Here is a 20307-nt window from a genome sequence, read left to right as displayed (position 1 = left end):
GTAATGTTTTGTGTGACACTGTTTACATATATGATGTAACCCCACTACTTCACTCATCCTTACCTTCGCCCAATAGAAACTCCTGACTTTGAGCTCCACGATGACCTGAAGAAGACCATCTGCCTGCGTGCTGGCGGTTGCCTCCGCCTCTTCGTAAATATCACAGGCCGTCCTGCTCCAACAATTGCTTGGAGCAAGCCAGGTGTCAACCTCAACAACCGAGGCTTCATAGAGGTCACCCATAAGTCAACCACACTCATCATTGATAAGGTCCACCGATATGATGCTGGAAAATACACGATTGTGGCTGAGAACTCTGCTGGGAAACAAGAAGTCTCTCTTCTGGTCAAAGTCTATGGTAAGTGGACAACCATGCTATAAGTTCCTGTTAAGTACACATGTCGTGATTTTTACTATTTACTAATGCCAGCTCTAAATTGTGAACTGTTTATAATTCTAGACACCCCGGGACCAACAGGACCAATCAAGATCAAGGAACTGACCAAAGAATATGCTATCATCTCATGGGAAGGCCCAACTGTGGACGGTGGCGCTCCTGTCAATAATTATATTGTTGAGCGGCGTGAGGCCTCCATGAGAGCCTACAAAACTGTTACTTCCAAGTGTAGCAAGACATCCTTCAAGATTGATGGACTGATGGAGGGTATGCTGTACTACTTCAGAGTCCTACCCGAAAACATTTATGGGGTCGGCGAGCCTTGCGAGACAGCGGATGTCATCCTGGTTTGCGAGGTGCCTCACCCACCGCGTAAACTGGAGGTGGTTGACATCACCAAGACTACCGTTTCGTTGAGCTGGGAGAAGCCTGAGCACGATGGAGGAAGTCGACTGATCGGTTACGTTGTTGAGGCCTGCAAGTTCGGTACTGAGAAATGGATGAAGGTGGCCTCGCTCAAGCTAACCGACTTTGAGCACACTATTGAGAAGCTGAATGAGAAGGAACAGTACTTGTTCAGAATCAAAGCCATCAACAGTCGAGGTGCCAGTGAAGCAAAGGAGCTTGTTACACCTGTGACTGTACAAGAACAAAGAGGTGACCAGCATAGTCATTAAGTCTTTGTTGAGCAGGATAAAGTTTTTGTTAGTCTACAGTTTACTAACTTTTAGTAACAAATGTGTTTTCCCAGTGATGCCTGCAGTGGATTTCACCAACATTCCCCAGAAAGCTGTTAATGTTGAGGCCGGTAAGACCCTGGAGCTTGATATGCCAATAATTGGCAGGCCTCCCCCGTCCTGCTGCTGGTTCTTTGGTGACAATAGGATAAAAATCACAGATCGTGTCAAGATCCAGAGCACTGGCAAGTTTTCCAAACTAACTATGTCTGACACAACTATTGATGACACTGGCAACTACACCCTGGAGGTGAAGAACACTGTTGGTGTCACCACCGAGGTCATCAAGGTTGTCATTCTCTGTAAGTAAACCTGCTGTTATACATTTGTTGAGATGGTTTAACTTAACCCTTTAACTCTAACCCAAGTACTACAATGAAATATGGAAGACATTTAACCATTTTAAATAGAGCAAAAAAGCAGAGTTTGAATGATTAATACACCGGTTCAATGTTATCTTCTCTTAGCCAAACCTGATGAACCAAAAGGACCAATAAGATTTGATGAGATTGATGCCACCACAGTTACATGTAGCTGGGATCCTCCTCCAAGGGATGGTGGCGCTCCCATAAGTGGATATGTGGTGGAGCAACGAGATGCCCACAGACCAGGCTGGGTGCCGGTTTGTGACTCGGTCAGCCGACCCACTTTCAAATTTGAGAACCTGATTGAGGGAGATGAATATGTCTTCCGTGCTGCCGCTGTGAATCGCTACGGCACTGGAGAATTCTTGCAGTCTGAGATTGTCACTTGCAGGAGCTTGAAAAGTAACGGGTGTTTTTTTTTTTTTTTTTTTTAAGTTCTACAATCAGATCACAACCCTCGACAGAATGGTTACAGATTCTCCTTCCTTCACAGATGTGTCTGGATGCCCTGGACGACCGACCATTCTCGATGTTTCACGTGATGGAATGACTGTAGCCTGGAACCCACCAGAAGAGGATGGTGGGTTGGAAGTCTCTGGTTACATCATTGAGCGTAAAGAAGTCAGGTCTGACAGATGGGTGCGTGCCAACAAGAATCCCATCACCATGACTAGATACCGCTCAACAGAGCTTATTGAAGGCCTGGAGTACGAGCACAGAATCATCGCTATCAATGCCCGTGGAATAAGTAAACCAAGTCTGCCTTCTAAACCAGCTGTGGCATCAGACCCCATAGGTGAGAGGCTGGAGGCTTTTTCTTTCTTTCTTTCGTCAGATGCAAGCAATGTTTGAATTGACTTCACATAAACAGTTGGATCCATATAAATATATTTTGACACTGTATTGTGTGTAAATACACACACACACACACACACACACACACACACACAGACATACACTTTCAGTATATTTCTGCCCTCGACAGATCCACCCGGTTGCCCACAGAACCCTCGCATCACGGAAACTACAAAGTCATCCGTATCACTGGCTTGGAGTCCGCCTGATGATGAGGGAGATGCGAGAGTGGACGGGTACCTAATTGAGATGCAGAAGGTGGGGACTATGGCTTGGCTCAAATGCAACACCACGCCCTCTCTGATCTGCGAATATACACTGACCAACATGCTACAAGGAGAGGAGTTCAAATTCCGAATACTGGCCTGCAATGTGGGAGGTTCTGGAGAACCCGCTGAAGTTCCTGGAACTGTCACCATCAGAGAAATGTTTGGTGAGCAGACATTAGAAAAGACATACAAAACGCACTCACACTGTGGTTGTTTCCCTAGACATGATTGAAAAGTTACTCATGCAATTTTTTTACTTTGGTTGTACAGAACCTCCTGATTATGAACTTGAGCTGAAATACAAAGAAGTCCATGTGGTCCGTCACGGCGGAGTGGTCCGTCTCTCTCTCCCTATCAAGGGTAAACCTCAACCTACTTGTTCATGGTTCAAGGACGGCGGGACAGTGTCAACTAAGGCCATGGTTGCTCACACTGAAGACACCAGTGAACTGGTAATCAAAGGAGCGGAGAGGAGTGACTCTGGTGTGTATGAGCTCCTTCTTGAAAATAAAGTCGGGAAGAAGAAGGTCCAAATCAAGGTTAATGTCATCGGCCGTCCAAGTGCTCCAGAAGGACCTTTAGTATTTGAAGAAATCCAGGCCAACTCCGTTAAGGTATCCTGGAAGGTGCCCACCGATAACGGCGGTACAGAGATCCTCGGTTACATTGTTGAAAGAAGAGAGGTTACCAGAAATGCTTGGTACACTGTGGACAGCAAGGTAACTGATAATCAGTTGGTTGTCAGGGGCCTAAACGAAGGAACCGAATATCACTTTAAGGTAACCGCGGAGAACTCGTTTGGTATCGGTCCATCGCTGAAGTCAGAGCAGCCGCTGTTGCCCAAGACTCCGCTTTGTAAGTATTCTTGTTTTTACATCGTGAACGAAAATCGACTCCCTCACCCTCTGATGAGCCTGGAAACTCTGATATGCAAAACAGGTCCACCAGAGCCTTCCAGTGCACCACCGGAGATCATGGATGTCACCAAAAACTCTGTGGCACTGGGCTGGTACAGACCAAAAGATGATGGGGGTTCCACCATCACAGGTTACTTTATTGAGTACAAGGAGGTGTCCACTGAGCAATGGTCTCGTCACCCCACCAAGATTATGTCCACCATGTTTACTCAGTCTGGACTCACAGCAGATGCCAACTATCACTTCCGAATTGTTGCTGTCAATGACGTTGGCGAGAGTGAGGCTGGACCTGTGTCTGACCCAGTCATATGTAAAGATCCATTCGGTACGTCATTATCTTTGACAGAAGTCATAAGTGTAAATTTGATGATTCGCAAGTCTTCTACATACTTTCAAAGACTTCTAATATGTATGAAGAATTGTAATCCTTCATCCTGCTCACTTGTTTTTTTTTTTTTTTTTGCAGAGAAAAAAAACATAATTTTGTTTTGCTTCTTTGCACCTTGCAGATAAGCCGAGCCAGCCAGGTGAAATTGATACAACAAATGTAACTAATAAGTTGATCACCATTTCCTGGCAAGCACCAGAGTGTGATGGTGGTAAAGTAGTCCAGGGTTATTGGGTGGAATACAGGAAGTCCACTGAAAGCAGCTGGAAGAAATGCAACAAACAGAGGGTAAAAGAACTAGAGTTCACCATGGTTGGTCTGGCTGAAGCTACTGAGTATGAGTTCAGAGTATTTGCTGAAAATGAGACCGGAATAAGCAGACCTCGTCGGACTGCCACTTGCATCAAGACGAAACTGGGTGGTGCGTATACTGATAGTTGGTGTAAAAGTATAATTTATACAGTTAGTTAAAAAAAAAAAAAAAAAACAACAAACACGTGTACTTGATTGACATCTTTTTTTGTATTTGTCTGCTTGATATATATTTACAGTTGAAACGAAACCAAGTCTTAGAAAAGAAATTGATGAGGTAACAGAAAAACTGGGACAGCCTGCTGTAATGAAGTGCCAGATTATTGGCAGACCTGTTCCTGAGATCAGGTGGTACCACGCAGGGAGGGAGATTGTGGAGTCCCGCAAATACGAGATGACCTCCGATGGCCGTAACCACTCCCTTTCCATCATGACTGACCAACAAGAGGATGAGGGAGCATACACCTGTAAAGCTACCAATGATGCTGGCGAAGCAGAAACCACAGGCATTCTCGTACTGGAAGCTGCGCCATCCTTCCATTCAGACTACCCATTGAAGAACACCTACTATGCTGGTCTGGGAACAACCCTCCGAATCCATGCTCCGTACATTGGCCGTCCTGTACCAAAGATTATGTGGCTCCAAGAAGCAAAGACCCTGGAGACATCGGAGGACATCAGTATTGAGACCACCGAGTATTATTCGCACCTGATTATCAAAAATGTCCAGCGCAGAATCCATGGAGGAAAATACAGGATCCGACTGCACAACCACTTTGGCAGGGTAGATGCCGCATTCAAAGTTGAAATCTATGGTATGTTTTTGTCGTCAATGTCAGATATGCCTTTGTAAACGTGCTATTAGTTCTTGTACATGTCAACCCTTTGTTTCCAGACAAACCTGACATGCCTCAGGGTCCCATCGTGATGGAGGCGCTCCTTAAGAATTCTGTCATCATCAGCTGGAAGCCTCCCAAGGACGATGGAGGCTGCATGATTACCAACTACATCGTGGAGAAGAGGGAGGACAACCAAGAAAGCGAGTGGGAATTGGTGTCATCATCCATTCACGGTACATCTTGCCGTGTGCCCAACCTCACTGACAGCGCTGGATACTTCTTCCGCGTATATGCCCAGAATCGCTATGGCAACAGCGAGCCACTTGAACAGATCTCACCTATCCTCATCAAGAGCCAATTGGGTTTGTTCAATCCACGAGACAATATTCCACAAAATAATACAATCACACATCAGCTGCTTTATTAACACAACCTTTATCGTCTGCAGAAAACCCATCACCGCCTCAGGCAATAGTTGTTTCTGGAATCACCAAGGACTCCTGTGTGGTTTGCTGGAAACCTCCACTCAGTGACGGTGGCTCCAAAATCAAAAGCTATTGCCTTGAGAAGAAGCAAAAGAAGGATAAGAAGGAATGGGGTGAATGGACACCTGTGACTACGGATGAGATCAAACAGACAGTCTTCTCTGTCAAACATTTGTCAGAGGGCATTGAATATGTATTCCGGGTGAAATGCGAGAACCTTGGAGGAGAAAGCGACTACAGTGAGGAAAGCTCTTCCATTGTTCCTGCCACAGCTGTTGATGTTCAAGCACCAGCCTTTAAGGAGGAGCTGAGGAACATGAGTGTCAAATACAAGAGCAATGCTACACTTGTCTGTAAAATCACAGGTCAGCCCAAACCAGTAATTAAATGGTTCAGACGAGGAAAAGAAATCCATGCGGATGAAAAGAAGATCAAAATTCAAGAATTCAAGGGAGGTTACCACCAACTCGTCATCGCTGAGGTTGATGAGGAAGACTCTACTGTGTACCAGATCAGGGCCACCAATCAAGGAGGTTCCATCTGTGCCACGATCTCTCTGGATGTCGAAAGTAAGAATAGATGAGAATAAATGAGAATATATATATATATATATATATATATATATATAATATATATATATATATATATATACATATATACACACACACACACACACACACACACATATATATATATATATATATATGTATATATATAGGCATGGTGGCTCAGCTGGAAGGTCCCGGGTTCGATCCTGGACATGCCTGTGTGGAGTTTGCTAGTTCTCCACGTGCGTGCGTGGGTTTTCTCCGGGCACTCCGATTTCTTCCCACACCCCAGAATAAAGGAACATTAATTGGACACTCTAAATTTCCCCTTGGTGTGATTGTTACTGCGGCTGTTTGTCTCCATGTGCCCTACGATTGGCTGGCAACCAGTTCAGGGTGTACCCCGCCTCCTGCCCGTTGACAGCTGGGATAGGCTCCAGAACTCCCGTGACCCTCATGAAGATAGGCGGCTAAGAAAATTTATATATATGCTTATGAAATTAATCTGTTCCGGAAATCGTTTCGTAACTTGAAACTTTCGTAAGTAGAAACACATTTTACATGTAAATAGCCTAATTTGCTCCAAGCCCCCCAACCCCGCTGCTGCCAAAAATAAGCAAAGTGTACATAATGGTAAGAGCAATCCAAAATTATGTTCATTTGCCTAAAAAAAAAAAAAAAAAAAAAAAAAAAAAAAAAAGCATTCAAAGTATACATAATACCTTTGGCGTTGAGCAAGGATCTGAAGAGAACGGTGCATGGTGAGGAAAAAGGCATCGTGGGAGACGGAGGAGTACACAAGTTTTATATATCCCATAGACTATGAATTCAAAACCAACATTGACTTTCAATGTATCGCAAAGTACCAATCCATGGATGTTTGCCTTTGACGGCTTTTAATAATCGTGCAGAAATGTGCAAGGCAAACTTCATGGAAGTGAGCGATAGCCTGGCTAGTTAACACATTTTTAGGATGATTCTTTTGAATAAATTCTGAAATGTCATGGAATTTAGTCAACACTTCTTTTATTCTGGCTGATGGAATAGTGGCTGCCTCCTCCTCTATGCTGAAAATTGTAGCCTCCTCCTTTTGCTTCTCCGTCAAAAGATTGTGATTTCTCCTGAACGTCGAAAGATTGTTGTTGTGCTCCTGAATCAAGTCTTTGATCTCCTCACCCTTTCCCAGCGAAACAATTTCCTCAACTTCAGGTTCAACCTCCCCTTCGAACCTGTCAAAATCCCGTCGAGCAGCACCAGCATGAAGCCACGTTCATGCATGTCTTTTTCATATATCTCGATGGTTTTTTTTTTTTGGTTTTGATGGACAATACAACTCTCGTCTTCTTTTCACTGGCACTGGCCATCAATTTCCTGGGTCCCATAGTGAAAAATGATGAATAAATCTACAAAGAAGTTGTGCAGTACGAGTGTGTGCGAGTGTATGACGATGGCTTCGGTGATGAACATACGGGAAGTTTATCACGGGTAAAGATTGACATCCCGACAAAAAAAAAAAAAGGATTGATGTCACTCCTAGTCAATCGAGTATTGTGATGCCAGGAAGATGTTGTGTGTTAGTCAATGGCGGGGAGCTCCTTTATTGCGCCACACAAAGAAAGAGACAGTATGTGTGTTATGGCTAAAGATTGACATCCTTCCTAGCCAATGTGATCCCAGGAAGATGTTCCGGCGGTAGCCAATCGGAGAGCAACTCTATCGCGCCGCTTTCAAACCAAGATACAGTACAGGATGTTTACATTCCATGGTGGCACTTTTTTCCTTTTGTATCCTGATTTTCTTTTGTAACTAGAGAAAAAAAAATTCTGAGGAGGCTTTCCATAACCCAAATCTTTCATTAGTAGAGGTACCACTGTATATGTAACACACACACTCACGGATAAAAATATTGTCCCTTTAAGAATGACCTTTCTCTGTTTTATCAGTTCCTGCAACGATCCACCTTCCCAAGAATCTGAAGGACAAAGAAGCAATTCCTGCCCTGCGTGGAGAAATGGTCAATATTAAGATACCTTTTGGTGGCAAACCTGATCCTGTCATCACATGGCAGAAGGGGCAAGATCTCATAGATAGCAATGGCCACTACCAGGTCATTGTCACACGCTCATTCACTTCTTTGGTGTTCCCTCACGGCGTGGAGAAGAAGGATGCTGGATTTTACATCGTCTGTGCTAAAAACAGATTTGGAATTGATCAGCAGACAGTTGAGTTGGATGTGGCAGATGTCCCTGATCCTCCCCGTGGTCTTAAAGCCAGTGATATCTCTCGAGACTCTGTCACACTTAACTGGGTTGCCCCAGCAAATGATGGCGGCAGCAAGGTTATCAGTTATATTATTGAAAAATGCCCCACCACAGCTGAGAGGTGGGAGCGAGTTGCTCAATCTCGTGACAGCCGCTACACTGTTATCAATCTTTTTGGAGGAACCAGCTATCAGTTTAGAGTCATTGCTAAGAACAAGTTTGGAAAGAGTTCCCCGTCTGAGACCAGCGGACCTGTCATGACAAAGGAGGACAAATCCAGAGTTCTTCTCTATGACAGGGAGGTTGACGATATGGGGCGTGTTCCCAAAAGCAAAGCCCAACACTCTGATGCAAAGAATCTCTGTAACAAATTCTCGATTGCAGAGGAACTGGGAAGAGGCCAGTTTGGTATTGTCCACCGCTGTGTGAACATCAGCTCTGAGAAGACCTATATGGCCAAATTTGTCAAAGTCAGAGGTGCTGATCAGGCTGTAGTCAAGAAGGAAATTGCCACACTGAACCTGGCTAAGCACACAAACTTCCTACTTCTTCATGAGTCATTCGACAGCCCAGAGGAGCTGGTCATGATCTATGACTTTATCTCTGGTGTCGACATCTTTGAACGTCTAACCACATCAGATTTTGAGCTAAATGAGCAAGAAATTGTCAATTATATTCGGCAGATCTGCTCAGCTCTTGAGTTCCTGCATGGACACAGCTATGGACATTTTGATATTAGACCTGAGAATATTGTGTACACAACAAGAACCAGCTCAAACGTAAAAATCATTGAGTTGGGCCAGTCTAGACACCTGACGCCTGGAGACCAAATCAGGATTCAGTACACGACTGCAGAGTATGCTGCCCCTGAGATCCACCAGGGTGACATGGTTAGCACTGTGACTGACATGTGGTCAGTTGGCGTCTTAGCTTATGTGCTCCTCTGTGGACTAAATCCATTCACCGCTGAAACCAACCAGCAGATGATTGACAACATTTCAAATGCAGCCTACAGCTATGATGACGAGTGTTTCAAGCAGGTCAGTGTAGAAGCATTAGATTTCACAGACCGCTTAATGACAAAGGAACGTAAACATCGCATGACTGCTACCGAGGCGCTGGTGCATCCATGGCTGTCCATGCCTGCAGAAAATCTGAGCACCAGAACCATCCAGAGCACTAGACACAAGCGATACTACCAGACAATGGCAAAGAAGGAATGGAGCACTACGGTGTCTGCAGCTCGAGTGGCCAGTGGGGGCTCAATTCGGTCCCAGCGTGGTGTGTTGATGGCCAAGGTGAAGATTGCTCCATTTGAACATGGACCTGTCGCTGGTCAGATTAGACATTCGGTGTCAGGCGAGGGTGACAGTGTGAAGTTCATCTGCAATATTGACAACTATGACAGTACCACTGAAGTCACCTGGTATTGTGGTGTCAGGCAACTGGAAGCAAGTGAAAAGTACAAAATCCAATATGAGGATGGCCTGGCTGTGATCACAATCACCAAGGTGACAAGAGCTGATGATGGCACTTATAGGTGCAAAGTTGTCAATGAGTATGGTGAGGACAGTGCTTACGCAGAGTTGTTTGTCAAAGGTGTCAGGTCATTCCGTGACTTCTTTACTACCCGTGTGGTCAAGAGGACAAAGCGTCGAATTGATACTGCCAGAATGCTTCAGAAGCCCCCAGAGTTCACTTTTCCTCTGATTAACCATACTGCATACACTGGAGAAGATGTGCGTTTCAGTGTCACCATCACTGTTCACCCTGATCCCCGTGTCACGTGGCACAAATCTGGACAAAAGCTGATCCCTGGAGAGGAAGACAAAAAGTATACCTTCATCGTTGACAAAGGCCTGTATCAGCTCATTATCCACAGTGTCGATGATAACGATGATGCTGAATACAGCGTTGTAGCTCGCAACAGGTTTGGTGACGACAGCTGCAAGGCCCGTCTGACGGTGATTCCTCGACCAAAACCGGCAGATCTCACCCTAAGGCCCATGTTCAAACGTCTTCTTGCCAACATTGAGTGTAGGGAGGGCCAGAATGTTCGCTTTGAGATCAGAGTTTCGGGCCATCCCACACTAAAGTGGGAAAAGGATGGCACACCAATAGCCTTTGGACCATCGATTGAACTTGTCCACGAAGGCTTGGATTATTTCATTCTTCACGTGAGAGACACATTACCTGAAGATTCTGGTGTATACAGAGTAACTGCAACCAATTCTGCCGGATCTGCCAGTTGCCAAGCAACACTCAAAGTGGAACGAGTTTCTCATGTAAAGAGAGATTATGAGGGCAGTCAAAAGGAGCATAAAAGTGAGTCTCAAAAGGAGGTATTAGACAAAAAGGTGAGGTTGTATCAGATTTTGTCTGACACCGTTGTCATACCATTACCACCTGCCGCAGTACAAGCTGTCAGGGAAGCAGCGACCATGTTTAAGCCTGCTGTGACGACTAAAAAGAGTGAAAAGGGTGAGGCTGAAATACAGAAAGAAAAAGAGGAGAGAAAAAAACGGGCTGATGAGAAAAGACTGCGTATGCCATACGATGTGCCCACGCCACGTGTCATGAACCCGGCAGTGCTAGAAGAGGATGTCAAAATCAAACACTTCAAGCCACTCTCAGACATGAAGTGGTACAAGAAGCTTAGGGATCAATATGAATTCCCAGACCCAAAGGAGAAAATCAAGCAGAAAAGGATGAAACGTATTCGTCTCTCCAGGTGGGAGCAGTTCTACGAAGTTCCTATCAGGATCAAAGACCAGTACAAGCCAAGGTGGCATATCCCATCCATGACTCAGGATGATTTAGAGATGGTGAGACCATCAAGACACCGTGCAATTTCTCCAGAGATAGATATCTACCACAGGATTAGAAGAAGGTCACTGGGTGATCTGTCAGATGAGGAGCTGCTACTGCCTGTTAATGAGTATCTGTCCATGAAGAGAACTGAGGAGGAGAGGCTTCGCCTGGAGGGAGAGCTGGAGCTCGGGTACTCTGCTTCCCCGCCCAGCCTCAGCCCCGTTCGCTTTGCCCTATCATCACTGCGTCCTTCATCACCTGTAAGAGTCTACAGTGATGATGAGGAGACAGAGGTTTTGCAAAGATACGATTCATACCGAATTCCATCCAAATATGAGGCCGGGCCAAGCTTTGTTGAACTGCGGCAGCGCCATGACAAAGCCACATACAAACCTCCCAGACAGAAGCAAAGAGTGTACGAGGAGAGAGAAGATCAGGAGTTACTGCGACCTCACATCACTAGTCAAAGAATCGCCTCCTACAAGAGTGAACTCAAGCGCATGGAGTGTGAGGAGAAGACTCGTAATTTGAAGCAGGAAACAGTCATCAGTGTCACAAAAGCTTTGGAGGATATTGAGTCAGAGCATCTGACTATTTTGGCTTCTGAATATATTCCTAAACCCATTAAGAAGCTCCCGAGACCTGACATAGAGAGGAAAGCTCCTTCCTCAGAAAAGGCTGTCAAAACAGAGATGCCCTTGCCCAGAGTAAATTTTCTGTCCAGGTATGAGGAGAGAAAGCGGACTCTCAGGTCAGAGCGGAGATCTGTGGAGAGGACATCAGAGGGTCCTTTAAGCCTTGACCACATCCCACGCATTAGCATCCGATTGCGATCTCATCGTGTTCCCTATTGTTCTAATGCAAACTTCACCCTCAATGTCCAGGCCAAGCCAGAGCCCAGTGTTGAGTGGTTTCACAATGGAAGAGAGATAAAACCAAGCAGCAAACACCACATGAGCAACATCAGTGGACTTCTGACACTCCAGATCAACAATTGTATGACTGATGACGCAGGAACATACTCTGTGGTGTGCAGGAACATCAAAGGAGAGACTTCAGACAGTGCCACGTTGGATGTGGCAGCAGAATATCCTCCCTTCACTTGCATCCATCGAGACGAGGAACCGCCATTCTCCCATCTTCCAGATCCGACCAAAACGGAGGTGTACCACATCTCTTCAGAAGCAGTCAAGGAAACGGTGCCTGCAATGGCGACAAAGGAAATTGCCATTGTTGAAAAAGAAAAGGCAAAGCCTATGGTGTTAGCAAAGATCCTGACCAAACCACAGTCTCTGAGTGTTGAGGAGGGAGCTTTTGCCAGATTCTCATGTGAAGTAGACGGTGATCCGACACCTTCCATATTGTGGCTTCATGAGGGAGCGACTCTGGGCTCTTCTAGCCGTCACCACATTGTCTCTACGCAGCACACCTCCTCTTTGGAAATTTTTTCTGTTCAGATGTCTGATGAAGGAAACTATGCTTTGATTGTGGAAAATGCTGTTGGAAAACAAGAAGCCCATTTTATGCTGAACATTCGCAAGTCTGAGTCCAAGCCGGAAGTTGTGGTCTCTCCTAGAGTCACCTCTCCTGATGCCAAGTCCCCTGAACCTGTCAAAACCCCACAAAGAATCAAATCTCCAGAACCAATCCAATCACCTCTGAGGGTCAAGTCACCAGTCTCACCAAAGTCTCCCACAGCAAAATCCCCACCTCCAACCATCAGTCAAACCAAATCCGCAAAGAGAGTCACATCACCCACTGTGGGAAAGAAGTCACCTACTTCCATGGACTTGGAACAGCTCAAATGCGGAACACCACCTCACTTCTTGTCGCAACCCCGATCGTTGAATGTGGAAGAGGGACAAAGTGTTAAATTCACATGTGAGATAGCAGGCGAGCCTTTCCCAGACGTGGAGTGGTTTAAAGACAACCTGACTGTGAGTATTTGAAGTTGTCTCTGCTTTAACTCCCTGTGTTACCATCTTCACCTGAATATTTTCTCTCTTGCAGTTATCAGGCACATCCAATGTGAGAATGAACTGGATCAACAGTGTATATACTCTGGAGATATGTAAAGCAAAGCTGGCAGACAGCGGTAAATACACCATCAAGGCCAAAAACCAGCTCGGCCAGTGCTCCGCCACGTCCTCCCTCAATGTCTTCAGTAAGTGATTCATACTTTGGCAATATTGGATATGGAATAGTTTCAAAAGGGCCAACCAAGTATGTGTGTTCTTTGCATTCTTGCAGCCGGTATTGAGGAAGAAACACGAACAATGATGAGGGTGGAACAAAAAGCCGGAGCTTTCTCAGCCTATTCTGCTCATATGAAGGCATCGTCTAGGCAGGCTGCCACTTTCAGCTCCATTGAGAGCATGTCCGAGACCGGCAATCAAATTACGCAAATGTGTGATCGATCACATGTGGAAGCTTCTTCCTCCTCCTCCAGCTTCTCCTCCTCCTCACAGAGGAGCCTTGTGAGTGTGATGAAAACAGGTGAGGTGGATATCCAAAATGGAATGTAATGGATCAGGAAGAAGTTATGGTGATGGAAATAAGTGTTGCTAAACTGGCTGGTCTTTGTAGGTGCGCCACCTCAGGTCACAGCTCTTCCAGAAAACATCAAAGTCGCAGTTGGAACATCCCTGATGGTGACAGGGACCTTCTCTGGAGACCCCACACCATCCGTGCAGTGGCTGCACTCAGACCAGATGCTTCCTGACGGGGACAACCGTCACCACGTAGATAATACGGCTGACATTTCCACACTGGTGATTGCCGCGGTGAAGGAGAATGATGGTGGAGTGTACACACTTCGAGTTTCCAACCAACTTGGCTCAGCCTCTGCGACTGTCAACGTTCACATCCAATCAATGTAAAAAAAGAAAAAAAATAAGAAAATTGATCAAACTTGGATGTAGACGTCTCTGAAACACCCGCCCCCAATTTCCCACATTGCTAATCTAATGTTAAGTGAATCAGCAACAAGAATAGACAGATTTATTTTCTTGTACATAGGAACTATTGTTTTTTCGTACCAAAGTTGACATCAATTGATTGCCAACGTCAAGTCTCCAACCGCTATACTTTTGCAGTGACATGTACATAATGTATATAGCCGGATTTAACGGTTATGGGGAATGCATGCATTGTTATTTATGACAATTATATGAAGTGAAATAAGGAAACCAAAATGTTGATGAACAGGAGAAAGTTCCTTGTGGAACGAATACCCTGCTAAACGTAGAAACAAATACTATGTGCCTCCACGCTAAGTTGATGTTTAAGATTGCCTCAGCAGGTAGAGCGTCTCCCTGTTGAAGTTTACTCAACACCAAAAACAAGCCTTGTTGTTTTGGACATGTGTCGCGATGATGATTTACCGCGAACACAAGACCCTGAGTGCTGCTTGCATCACCCTCACGTAAGCAGCATGACGAGGTCTTGCGTTCAGACTGACTGCGTCGTATCACCAATTTATTTGATGACCACCTGAGAGTGTGAGTGGCCTGCACTCTCATATTTGACGTAGGAGCGCTGCTTCTGGTACCGGACGGTCCCTTGGACTTTCCATACATTCACCTGGCCAGAAAAAAAAAACCAAAAAACAAAACAAAACCAAAAAACAATTTCTGGGAGTGTCAGCTGTGCAGAAGCAGTGCTATCTCCTGGAGGATTGCTCATTAGTGTGTTTGTGTGTACTGTAGTCTGTAGTCAGTGTTAATTTCTTTGCTACAGCGAGTCCATGTGCTGTGGTAGGAAGGTTTTCTTTCATTCTCCTTGAGTGTTTATTTTTTTTTTTTTGTTCTAATAAAGCATGATTTCAGCACCACATATTGGCCACTTTTCTCACATGGGAACATCCCACAATATGCAGTTGTCAAAATTCACGTGCACGCTCATCTGCACAAACACACACGCACACACCAATATGTTACATCCTAAAACAAAATGTGGAAGACAAATATTAAAAATATTGGCCTGCCTACGGGCTAGAAAAGTTGAGCTGAACCCTCCTCCAATAATGAAGAAGGGAGGTGCACTGGCCTTCCGACTCAAAAGGACTTTCTCCCACATCGACTTCCCCTCCCATCCATTCAAATTTAACAATTAGCCTGTGGTGTTTACATAATTCACCCGCGGGACCTCGAGTTGGGGTGCGGGGTTCCGCACGGACTGTTTTTGTTGTTGCGCTTCCGGAGCAAAGGTTAACAGAGTTCCCGCCGTTATGCGAGTAGTTTGGTGATGTCGAACAATAAAGCAAGTTCTGTTTCTGTGTCCGACACTCCGCCTCCGACTCCTTTTCTCCGGCGCTACACTGGTGACCCCGACGTCAGTCCCGGCGTTTTCGAGACTGAAACGAACATGGCAACCGCCATCCTCAAATTGCCGGAGTTTTGGGAGACGTCCGCGGCAGCGTGGTTCGCGCAGACGGAGGCTCAGTTCGCCCTCCGCGGGATCTCAGATGATTCCACGCGTTACTACCACGTCGTCTCAGCACTCGGGAGCTCAACGGCGGCCAGAGCAGTGAACTTCATCACCTCTCCCCCGGCCCGAGATAAGTATGCTGGGATCAAGGCTCACCTTCTCAAGGTTTTTGAACTTTCACGGCCGGAACGTGCCCGACGTCTGTTGGCTATTAATGAACTGGGGGACAGCAAACCTTCCGAACTCATGGAAATGATGCTAAACCTGCTGGGCACGGAAGAGCCCAATTTCATTTTCATGGAACTGTTTCTCAGGCAAATGCCACCGCATGTTCAGACGGCGCTCGCGAACAGTACTATCACTGAGCCCCGGGCCCTGGCCGAGGAGGCCGACCGTTTCTTCCTGGCAACCCAGCGCTTCTCCCCTGAGACGCTGGCCGCGACGCGCAGTTACTCACCTTCGGGCGGGGGGTGGCATCCAGCAGGGGCCCCTTCGGCACCGACGGCCGTGCTGGCACAGGCTTGTGCTACTTCCATGCCCGTTTCGGTGCGAAAGCGAAGAGGTGCCGCGCCCCTTGCAACTACGATGCGTCGAGAAACGCCAAAGCCCACGCTTCGCAGCGGCCGTGAGCGTGGGCGCGAAGAGCCGGCTGCTGTTCGTCAAGGACAACCTTTCCGGGCGCAAATTCCTTTGTGACACCGGCGCCCAGAGGAGCGTCCTGACGGCCACTGTGGAGGACGCCGCTGGCGGGACTCATGGGCCACCCCTACTGTCCGCTAATGGCTCCCCTATCCGCTCTTATGGCATGAGGACTGTGGACTTGTGTTTCGGGAGTCAGCGCTTCACATGGGACTTTGTCACTGCGGATGTCTCATTCCCTCTCCTCGGCGCTGATTTTTTTTTGTGCCCACGGGCTGCTGGTGGATGTTAAGAGGGGCCGTCTGGTGGATGCACTGACTTTTTCCACGGTCGCCTGCGTCCGCAATGAGGCGACTTATGGTGGTCTCTCCAGTTCGCTATCGGACGGCACCAAGTACCAACTCCTCCTTGGTGAGTTCCCTGCCTTGACACGGCCCACTTTCTCCTCTGCCACGACTAAACATGGGGTCGAGCACCACATTGAGACCAAGGGCCCCCCGATCCACGCGAGGGCCCGACGGCTTGATCCCGAGAAGCTAGCAGTCGCTAAGTCCGAGTTTGCCAACATGGAGCGTCTGGGCATCGTCCGCCGCTCGGATAGCCCGTGGGCCTCGCCACTACACATCGTCCCTAAACCGAGTGGTGGGTGGCGACCGTGTGGTGACTACCGCCGCCTTAACGACGCCACTACGCCCGACCGCTACCCTGTTCCACACATTCAGGACTTCTCAGCCCACCTGGCAGGCAAAATCTTGTTCTCCAAGGTCGACCTGGTGCGCGGGTATCACCAGGTTCCCGTGCACCCCTCAGACGTTCCCAAGACAGCTGTAATCACTCCGTTTGGACTGTTCGAGTTCCTGAGGATGCCGTTTGGTCTTAAAAACGCGGCACAATCTTTCCAGCGTTTAATGGATTCTGTGCTCAGGGACTTGCCATTTGTGTTCGTCTATTTGGATGACATCCTCGTCGCCAGCTCCTCGGAGGATGAACATCTGATGCACCTCCGCGACCTCTTCGCAAGACTTGAGCAGCATGGCCTGATCATCAACCCGGCAAAGTGTGTTTTCGGGGTGCCCTCTATCCAGTTCCTCGGGCACCTCATAGACAAGAACGGCGCCGCCCCCCTTCCGGCAAAGGTGGAGGCCGTCTCCGCTTTTCCCCGACCTCGCTCGGCTCGGGGCCTCCGGGAGTTCCTGGGGATGGTGACTTTCTACCACCGGTTCATCCGCCGGGCGGCCCACATCATGCGCCCGCTCTATGAGGCTCTTAAAGACAAGGCCCCCAACCGGGACGTTGAATGGACGGCCGAGAGGATGGAAGCCTTCGAGGCTACGAAGGCCGCACTGAGTCGTGCCGCTATGCTGGCTCACCCGACCCACGGGGCCCCTGTCGCTCTCACTACCGATGCATCGGACTACGCTGTTGGAGCCGTATTCGAACAGTGGGTCGGCGACGCCTGGCAACCGCTTGCCTTTTTCAGCCGTCAGCTGGTCCCCAGGGAGCGCAAATACAGCACGTTCGATAGAGAGCTCCTCGGCCTCTGGCTGGCGATCCGCCACTTCCGCTCCCTATTGGAAGGCCGTGAGTTCACGGCATATGTGGACCATAAACCCCTCACTTTCGCCATGTCCAAGGTGGCCGAGCCGTGGTCCGCCCGCCAGCAACGCCAACTGTCGTTCATCTCTGAGTACACTACGGACATCCAACACATCGCCGGCAAATCCAATGTGGTCGGGGACTGCCTCTCCAGGGCGATCGTCGGCACTGTGCATCTGGGTCTCGACTACTCCCGCATGAGCGCAGACCAGGCCTCGGACCACGGGGTGCAGGCCCTCAAGACTTCTGACACGGGTTTGCGCCTGGAGGAAGTCGCGGTTGGTGACTCGGGCGTCAGGTTGCTGTGCGACCTCTCGGCTGACCAGCCTCGGCCGCTGGTCCCTGCAAACTGGCGAAGAGCTGTTTTCGAGGCGGTCCACAACCTCTCCCACCCCGGAAGGAAACCGTCCGTGAGGCTGGTGGCCCAGAAGTTCGTGTGGCGCGGTCTCAAGAAAGATGTGCAGGCCTGGGTCGACTCGTGCGTGGCCTGTCAGCGGGCTAAGGTGCATCGCCACACAAAAGCCCCCTTGGAGCCCTTTGCTGTCCCCGAGAGGAGGTTTGACCACGTCAACGTTGACTTGGTAGGTCCACTTCCTCCCTCGCACGGATTCACCTACTTGCTCACCATGGTGGACAGGACGACCCGCTGGCCCGAAGCCGTTCCCCTCTCCTCGACAACGTCGTCAGACGTGGCCCGGGCGTTCATCGGCACGTGGGTTGCACGCTTCGGGACACCGTGCGACCTTTCTTCAGATCGTGGCCCTCAGTTTACCTCTGAACTCTGGAACGCAGTCGCTGAGAGTTTGGGGGTCAAGCTGCACCGCACTACCGCCTATCACCCCCAGGCGAACGGTCTTTGCGAGCGGTTCCACCGCTCCATGAAAGCAGCCCTGCGTGCCGGCTTGACGGACGGCAACTGGTTGGATAAGCTCCCGTGGGTCATGCTCGGCCTCAGGTGCGCCCCCAAGGAGGACCTGTTGTCCTCATCCGCCGAACTCGTCTACGGCCAGCCACTGCGGGTCCCCGGCGAATTCATCCCGGACGCCACAGCGCCCTGGTCCGCAGCCAGGCAACGGTCCTCCCTGCTGGAGGCCGCAAAAGGGTTTGCGCCGGTTCCCACGTCGCAACATGGCACCCCAGCTGCCCGGCTGCCCCGTCACCTGCGCTCTGCGGATTTTGTGTTTGTTCGTCATGACGCCCACCGTGGACCTCTCCGCCCCCCATACGACGGGCCGTTCAGGGTCCTGGAGCATGGGGATAAGAGCCTGCTCGTGGACATTGGCGGCAGACCCGAGACTGTTTCCGTGGACAGGGTCAAACCCGCGCACCTGGACATTGCCCAGCCTTTGGGGTTGGCCCTCCCCCCGCGCCGGGGTCGTCCCCCTTTGCCCTGTGCCCCTGCGCCCGCCGGGGTACCCTTGACCCCGCCTGAGCCCTTGTCCCGTGACTCAATGGACAGTACGGCCCCGCCCCCATCGGCCCCTACAGTGCACACTCGCCGGGGTCGGGTCATCATCCCTCCACGGCACAAGGATTTTGACTATGGGTGAATTCTGGGGGGGCTTGTGTGGTGTTTACATAATTCACCCGCGGGACCTCGAGTTGGGGTGCGGGGTTCCGCACGGACTGTTTTTGTTGTTGCGCTTCCGGAGCAAAGGTTAACAGAGTTCCCGCCGTTATGCGAGTAGTTTGGTGATGTCGAACAATAAAGCAAGTTCTGTTTCTGTGTCCGACAACTCCGCCTCCGACTCCTTTTCTCCGGCGCTACAAGCCCATCATTCCCCCCCCCCCACATTTTTATATACAAACAGAGAAAGAAAGAAAGAAAGAAAAGAAAAGAAAAACTGAAAAAAGGAGAGAAAAAAGTACAATTAATTTACATTTATTAACAGCTCCAGATCATTTTTTATTCGCGATTTTTCTTGATTGGAGGCTTGGAAACGCACGGCAGTCACACAGTTGGACAGCTCAGGACCTCGCGGGACCCCCTAAAACCTGAAGTGACGTCACCAAACAGCAAGTTGTTCCAAAACGCACGGGAGGCACATACGGAACGCCCATTCCCTCACAGGCCCCCCGGCCCCCCGGAAGTGATGCTACGCTGAAGTGTATATATATATTTTTTATTACGTAAGTCTTTGTTTTAACAATATGTATCGTTTAATTGTTTGTGTCGTTGTGGCAGGAATTGACTTCACACACACACACGCCACGCCGTTGTAGGCGCCGTCAGGTCACGCGGAGGGACCACTGATCTAACAAAAAAAAAAAAAAAAAAGACTGGATAGTGCATACACATCGAGCGGTATGTCGATTGGTTGAAGCCAGTTGGCCGCCATCTTTGTACTCCCTAAACGTGTGGAAGACATAGTTTACAGGTTGGATTATGGTTGGGGTTTTCCTCAAAGTTTGGCATATAGATTTAAAACTGATCGTGTGAGCTTGATATTTTTTCAGTTC

General features: G+C 48.5%; 1 protein-coding gene across 2 annotated transcripts in view; it reads left to right on the top strand.

Annotated features, from left to right (window-relative positions):
• The window catches only part of LOC133490402 (titin-like), a 29529-nt gene extending 14519 nt beyond the window's left edge, over positions 1-15010 (top strand). Inside the window, exons 21-37 of one of the 2 annotated variants that reach the window (XM_061800417.1) lie at positions 77-358; positions 461-1054; positions 1149-1436; positions 1602-1901; positions 1993-2295; positions 2485-2787; positions 2894-3342; positions 3403-3478; positions 3563-3865; positions 4050-4349; positions 4480-5055; positions 5136-5441; positions 5528-6133; positions 8056-13121; positions 13195-13348; positions 13435-13680; positions 13771-15010. In XM_061800417.1, the coding sequence (XP_061656401.1) occupies positions 77-358; positions 461-1054; positions 1149-1436; positions 1602-1901; positions 1993-2295; positions 2485-2787; positions 2894-3342; positions 3403-3478; positions 3563-3865; positions 4050-4349; positions 4480-5055; positions 5136-5441; positions 5528-6133; positions 8056-13121; positions 13195-13348; positions 13435-13680; positions 13771-14063 (10445 nt within the window). In that variant the 3' untranslated portion in view covers positions 14064-15010. Of the gene's footprint in view, positions 1-76; positions 359-460; positions 1055-1148; positions 1437-1601; positions 1902-1992; positions 2296-2484; positions 2788-2893; positions 3479-3562; positions 3866-4049; positions 4350-4479; positions 5056-5135; positions 5442-5527; positions 6134-8055; positions 13122-13194; positions 13349-13434; positions 13681-13770 lie in introns of both variants that reach the window. The other variant, XM_061800411.1, reaches the window with a different exon arrangement.
• The last annotated feature ends 5297 nt before the right edge of the window (positions 15011-20307 follow it).

The sequence above is a fragment of the Syngnathoides biaculeatus genome, chromosome 2 (assembly GCF_019802595.1).
Source record: "Syngnathoides biaculeatus isolate LvHL_M chromosome 2, ASM1980259v1, whole genome shotgun sequence".
Classification (NCBI taxonomy): Eukaryota; Metazoa; Chordata; class Actinopteri; order Syngnathiformes; family Syngnathidae; genus Syngnathoides; species Syngnathoides biaculeatus.
The sequence above is the reverse complement of the archived record's forward strand: the minus strand, read 5'-3'. Positions and strand labels throughout refer to the sequence as shown.